Genomic DNA, 6289 nt, shown 5'->3' on the forward strand with positions numbered 1-6289 from the left:
AGGGTAAGTGTAGAAACAGTTATTGATCCTGAGGCTGAGGTCCCCTATGCCACCTCAGAAATACAATATGTGAAGCAGGCCGTCAATACATTTGTAGCTTGGCCCACACACCTTGTGAAAGCTGTATTAGATGAGGTAACATGTTTCATTTGACATACGTAAAGTAAAACATTCATAGATTACAGTACAAATACTCACCCACTTTCATTAACCATGTAGCATCCACAACGTATTCCACACAACGAGGATGCACATGTGCCGAAGCCGGCTAATGTGGACGCAGATGATCCGTTGCGTGAATTGATGAAGTACAGTTTCGATCTTTACGACAAGCCACTTCAAATCAACTTTGATGGGAGATTTCTTGGAATTGTAGATGCATCTACATCGATATTCATCACATATTCAGATGTTATTGAAATAATAGTAGGAGACAAAAGTCTGAACATATCTGTCATACAATTATGGTTAATGTAAGTGAATTCCTTCATATAACTCATTCCTCATTCATTCAATATCATGATCCACTACAATACTTTCAAATCATGTGAATAGGTATATGCATGAGTGGAGTCAGATATTCAGTCAAGGTTTCATGTATGCATTCCTTGAGCCACAGTCGTTGGTTTGTTCAAAGGATAGACGCAGCGAATGCGAACAATATCTTGAAAGATGGCTTAAGGAATCTGACCGAGAGGTGTACATTGGACCTTACTTCCATCAGTAAGTGCTATTTAACAAACATACTTCAAATGATGTTTGGGTGTATACGTATCTAATGTGAATGACATGCAGGGAACATTGGCAACTCATAATTTTGTGTCCTAGGCAACATGTTGTTGTTTGGTTCTGTTCTTTGCGTAGGAAACCTGATATGCATATCAAAGCTACAATTAATAGGTTATCTCATACCATATAACTTTTTGCAAGCCTTCTTTAATGGTCATTATTGATTGACATTTTGTTGTATATGCGTTGATGTGGTTTTTTAAAAGCAGTGTAATGACAAAATTGAAGAAGACCTTGTCTCCTGAAACTAAGGCAGTTGCACCAAAGTGGATTGAAGTAAAGGTAAGTCAGCTATGTACCATGTGTTAGTGTTGTCTAGTTAAGTCATGAACTTATGTAATGTATACGATGTTCAAATGTTTTCCATATGTAGAGTCACGTTCAAACCGGCTGTTATGAATGTGGATATTACATAATGCATTGGATCTGGAACATCATAGCCAGCGACATAAAGAGTGATTGGTCCATGGTATGCATAAACTTCAGTACAATTGGAACTGAATTTTTATATTTGCAGTACTAACTTACAATTATGAATACTTGCAGTGGTTTGCTAATGACACACCGTTGGACATCGGCATCATCACCACAATTCGAAAGAAATGGGCAACATTTTTTTTAAAGACAACAATAAGTCAAAACGGCTAATGATGGCGTTGGAGTATTTTTTTCCCTGTATTTGAGACAATTGTTATGTTATTTGACACAGCGGCTATTTTATTTTCGGTCATGCTACTAATATTCTATTCTTAGTATTACCTACTCAATTTCATATAATTGTAGTAATATATTGTCTTTACCCCCTTCTACTGCATTGCATCTGCATTTGATTACCACAACAACAATTTAGTGCAGCTATAGTACCACCAAGCTTGCCACTGTAGCAGTTAAGTGAACAAATGAAGTGTCCACAGTCATTGGATGGTTGCTTGGTAGAGGTACATGCTAATAACTAATAAGATTTCCTGTGCAGGGTATCATTGTTTTTGCATGACTGATGGCTACCTTGGGGCTGGAGATTTTGGTTGAATCTGCCTCAAGTGTTATTTTGAAGGTAATTGAGATAATCTTTTGTTGTTGTTTGTTTATTATATACCTAAATTTGGGTTGAAGACTAGTTATTCAACATGTGGATTATCTACCATGATAAGTGATTTTATCATTTGAGCAGATGATATTATCATTTGACCTTGCTTTTGCTTTGATTCCGCTCCTAAAGTTCAGTAGCAGCAAAGTGACTAGCAGCACAAGCATTGAAGAGGTGTGTTTCCTCCTTGTTTGTGGATTCATGAACTATAAGTTAATACATGAAACTGAAAAATGTTCTAGTTATAAAATTTGATTAGCTAGGCTTACATGAATTGTTGAATTGATCAGCTAGGCATACATTATATCAACTGTTAGTGTCATTTTTTCAGTCTAATAATATTTTGGTTGATATTATCATTATTATGATTAAAGAGATTGCAGGGATTCCAAGGGAAGGGGACCAGGGGATGAAAAATATGATTAAAGAGAGTTCTTGAGGAGTTTGTCACATGCTCAGGTAATTAGTGCTAAAGCAGTTGGGTGAAATTCTCATATTTTGAATGCTGCATGCAATTAATATCGTCATTTGATGAAATGCAGAATCTTCCTGACTGGTTTAGTGCATGTTTCATTGATTGCATAAGATGTAAAATATTATTAATCAAGAGGAGTCTTGCTTAATTGACTTCAGTGTTGAGCGTGCTGCATTTGTCTTATGTACTAGTTCATTCATTTATTTAATTTTAGTTGACAACTTCTGGAATGGTGATATCAAAATATAACCTATGAAAAAGGATAATCTTGTCAGCTAATTGTTGAGTGGTTTATTTTTTTGTTTTGTCTTTTATGTTGCATTTGATGACTTTGTTTCTTTTCTTGTAGGGAAGTGGAAGATTTTGCACGAAGGTTAAATTCTGCTTGGCCTGAAAGGATGCAAATTTGATCTTTGGCCCAACACAGAAGACTAGTAACAATTTCTATGAATAGCAATGGTTCAACGCAGTTGTATATAGGTACGTTCTATCTATCTTCTCAATATTCGCGGTGAACCCTACTTGCTGCCTTGTTTTCTATCAGAAGCATCATTAAATTTTGTTGACATGCACATGACTGGAATCAACTAGTTATAAGTTACTTCATCACTCTCATGCATTTCATTCATCACATACAACACTCTCTCCAAAGTTCAAATTAAGACTGAGGGGTGAGAAAGAGACAATTAATATGGGTGCCGGTCTACTTGCAATTGGTTCTTGTGCAATTGGTCTATGCAGTGATGAACATTACTTAAATGCTTGCAATAGAATCTGGAATGAGCCCTCTTGTCCTTGTTGCTTATCGACAACTCTTTGCTACTGTGTCCATTGCTCCCTTTGCTTATTGGCTCGAGTGGTAATTATATATATATATACCCTATCTGGTTTTGTTTTATTTTCATATATATAAACAATGCATGCATGAAAGGCTTTGATGAACTTTGAACCACCTATAACATTCTCACTGTGAGTGTCACCGTCGATATCCCTTTTCTTTTGGTTGATGCATGATTGTGTTATTTATCCTTTAAATGTATTTATATATGTTTGCTGTATATAAATGTAGCTTTGTTTTTGAAATTTGAATGGTATAACCCAAATTTTGTGAGCAGGCAAAATACTTCAACGACGGTCCTTATGAAAACCCGTCTTTATAGCCTTATTTACCAACAACGACGGGTGCTCCAACCACCGTCGTTGAAACCTCAAACAACAATGACGGTGTACACACCACCGACGTTGACATACTACCAAACAACGTCGGTGGTGAGCCCGCCACCGATGTTGACAGGAAACAAAACAAATACGGGTGTTATTGGTACCCGACGTTGATATGGACAACAACAACGACGAGTCTTGCGAACCCGACGTTGAAATGGACCAAAACAACGACGGGTTGTCTAATATGTGCGTCGTTGAATCCTTTTTTATAACGTCTATTCTTTTATAGCCACTGACGTTGTATTCTTGCATTACAAAGACGGGTCCTAGGATGACCGATGTTGTTGTTGTCGACATACAACGACATCTGGAACAAAGATGGTGTGGGGCCCGTCGTAGATACCGGTTTTCAACCGATGTAGAAGCTTCTTTTTGTAGTTGTGTAAACATATTTAAACATAAATTCCGTGACTTTCAAATCACTTTTAACCAAAATTAAATTTGCAAACTTTGCCAATGCTAATTCAAATACGCAGTTAACAAGTGTAGAGGCTTTCTATCAAAAACAAAAGTGAGGCAATGGGCAAAAAGTGGGCAAAAAGTGTAGAGGCCTGTCAAGAGCCAACCCAAGTTCCAAGGACATGTGTCCTTCTCATTATCAATATACAGCCATGTAAATTTAGTATAGTTGGTTAATTTAAAAATGAAAGAAAAAAAAAACATTGTTACCAATCAATTCAAACGACTGCAAATACATAATTCCTCCATTTCAACAATTGAAATAAAATTCAGTACCATAGTGCATCCAAATTGAAAATAATATTCAAATCCATTAAAAACTATACCAGATCATGGGATGTGAACATAACATACCAAATGGACTTATTCAATATATCCAAAAATGAATACAAATCTACCCCAAAAAAATGCACCGATTCAACAATTGCATAACAGAATATGCAAAATAGGTGCATTCAATAGTAATACAATAATGTTTACATATCACAGCGTTATAATATATCATTCCATTTTCAGTCCAAAAAAAAAAATCATTCCATTTACATAAAAAAAATATCATTCCATTAACAAATATAATATTTAATCCCAAGTAAGAAAATTCCATTCCCGGCTTAATTAAAACAAAAATTGAAATACCAGATTAAAATCATACTATAATAATTGAAATAACAAATTTATTACATGACGCACATATTATAACTAAATAAGCGAGGTAATATTTCGCCTTTTCTATATGAAAGATGATCGGTACCTAAACTCATATTTGATTTCATATAGGTGAAGAGTCTAGAAATTATAACCAAACTCATATATTTGATTTCATATCATAACAGTACAATTCAGTTGCCTATATTGAATAAAATTAAGCCATAGAAATTAAGATACTACACCATTTACGCAGAATTTTCAAAAAAAAAAAAAAAAAGAAAGGAAAAAAGACGAAATAATTAACTCATAAGTAGTGTGAATAACAATCATGCACAGAAAATCTCATATCGATCATCAAAGAAATCGGATCCAGAAACTTGGAAATCTATACTCGCCTTTCCTTTCCCGTAAACAAGATAAGAAAGTGAATTACAACATCAATCCTTGAAAACCTAATGCGTGCGTACACCATTAATTCTTGAAACCCTAATTTGTTAACGGGAAAGAGAAAAGAAGCTAGAGAATAATAGGAGAGGAGTGCATGATAACAATAAAGTACCTTTTTGACGTAGTTATTTATTTGTTCATGTTCCCGTTTCCGTTTCCGGTCATCATCAACTGAAACTCTTCGAAATTGATCATGCCGTCTCCGTTGCCGTCGACGCCGGCGATCATCTTCTGGCACTCGTCAATGGAACAGGCATCTCCAAGGCTCGCCATGACCATGTTAAGTTCTTGGGCGGTAATCAACCCATTACCGTCGACGTCGAAGATGGAAAAAGCGTCCTTCAGATTCTCCAAAACCTCGTCGGGGTCCACGCCCTTGGTGTTCAATTCCAAGAACTCACCTAAGTTGATGTGGCCGTCACCGTTGGCGTCAACCTCTTGAATCATCCTCTTGACCTCTTCTTCGGTGGCGGGTTGGCCAAGGCTCTTCATGATGGAGCCTAGTTCCGAAGAGGAGATTTTGCCGTCGCCGTTTGCATCGAACTTCTTGAATACATATTCGAGGTCCTCTGTTATGGGGCCGCACATGAGTGCTGCAACAACAGAGATGATGATGGTGACGACAACGATGTCAAGGTCTTGGAAAGTTTCTTCTTCTTGTTAAAAAGGGATTTGAAATCCATATTTCAGGGGAATCTTAACTAATTGTTTTTGGCATGCAAAGAGAGAGACTTATTTTCTCTCTCTCTATAGTATTAATGCGTGATTCCAGCACCGGAACGGGGTTGTTGAAAATAAACATAATTTTAATGTATTTAATTTAATTGATCTGCATGTGTGAAAATAAACATAATTTTAATGTATTTAATTTAATTAATGTACATGTCTGAAAATAAACATAATTTTAACGTATCTAATTTAATTAATGTACATGTGTGAAAACAAACATAATTTTAATGTATCTAAATATTTAACTTTTATTTATATAACCTGTTTTTAAGAAAATAAAAAAAAATAAAATTAAAAAAAGAAATAAATACATGTCCGATATATCACTAAATAAAAATCACATTATTTTTTTTTAGAATTTAAAATAAAGTTCATGAATAAATAAATAATTAATTAAAAATGGAAAGAAGGAAGAAAAGCAAAAGGAAACG

At 35.3% G+C, this 6289-nt stretch overlaps 2 protein-coding genes and 1 long non-coding RNA gene across 3 annotated transcripts; 2 read left to right on the forward strand and 1 right to left on the reverse strand.

The window, feature by feature from the left end:
* Positions 1 to 559: 559 nt before the first annotated feature.
* On the forward strand, positions 560 to 1437 carry LOC102663529 (uncharacterized). The gene is made up of 5 exons (XM_041014287.1): positions 560 to 723; positions 796 to 900; positions 999 to 1071; positions 1163 to 1258; positions 1336 to 1437. Exons 1-5 carry the CDS (start codon positions 560 to 562, stop codon positions 1435 to 1437), a joined length of 540 nt encoding a protein of 179 aa, XP_040870221.1.
* A 255-nt stretch (positions 1438 to 1692) lies between these two features.
* LOC106794618 (uncharacterized) lies at positions 1693 to 3540 on the forward strand. The gene is made up of 5 exons (XR_001382784.3): positions 1693 to 1843; positions 1961 to 2050; positions 2251 to 2335; positions 2701 to 2831; positions 3467 to 3540. It is a non-coding gene; the product is annotated as an uncharacterized lncRNA (long non-coding RNA).
* Positions 3541 to 4058: 518 nt separating this feature from the next.
* LOC100818136 (probable calcium-binding protein CML25) lies at positions 4059 to 5838 on the reverse strand. Its single transcript, XM_014762230.2, has one exon. The coding sequence runs from the start codon at positions 5715 to 5717 to the stop codon at positions 5259 to 5261; it is 459 nt and encodes a 152-aa protein (XP_014617716.1). The 5' UTR covers positions 5718 to 5838; the 3' UTR covers positions 4059 to 5258.
* Between the last annotated feature and the right edge of the window lie 451 nt (positions 5839 to 6289).

Source organism: Glycine max, chromosome 1 (genome assembly GCF_000004515.6).
Source record: "Glycine max cultivar Williams 82 chromosome 1, Glycine_max_v4.0, whole genome shotgun sequence".
NCBI lineage: Eukaryota > Viridiplantae > Streptophyta > Magnoliopsida > Fabales > Fabaceae > Glycine > Glycine max.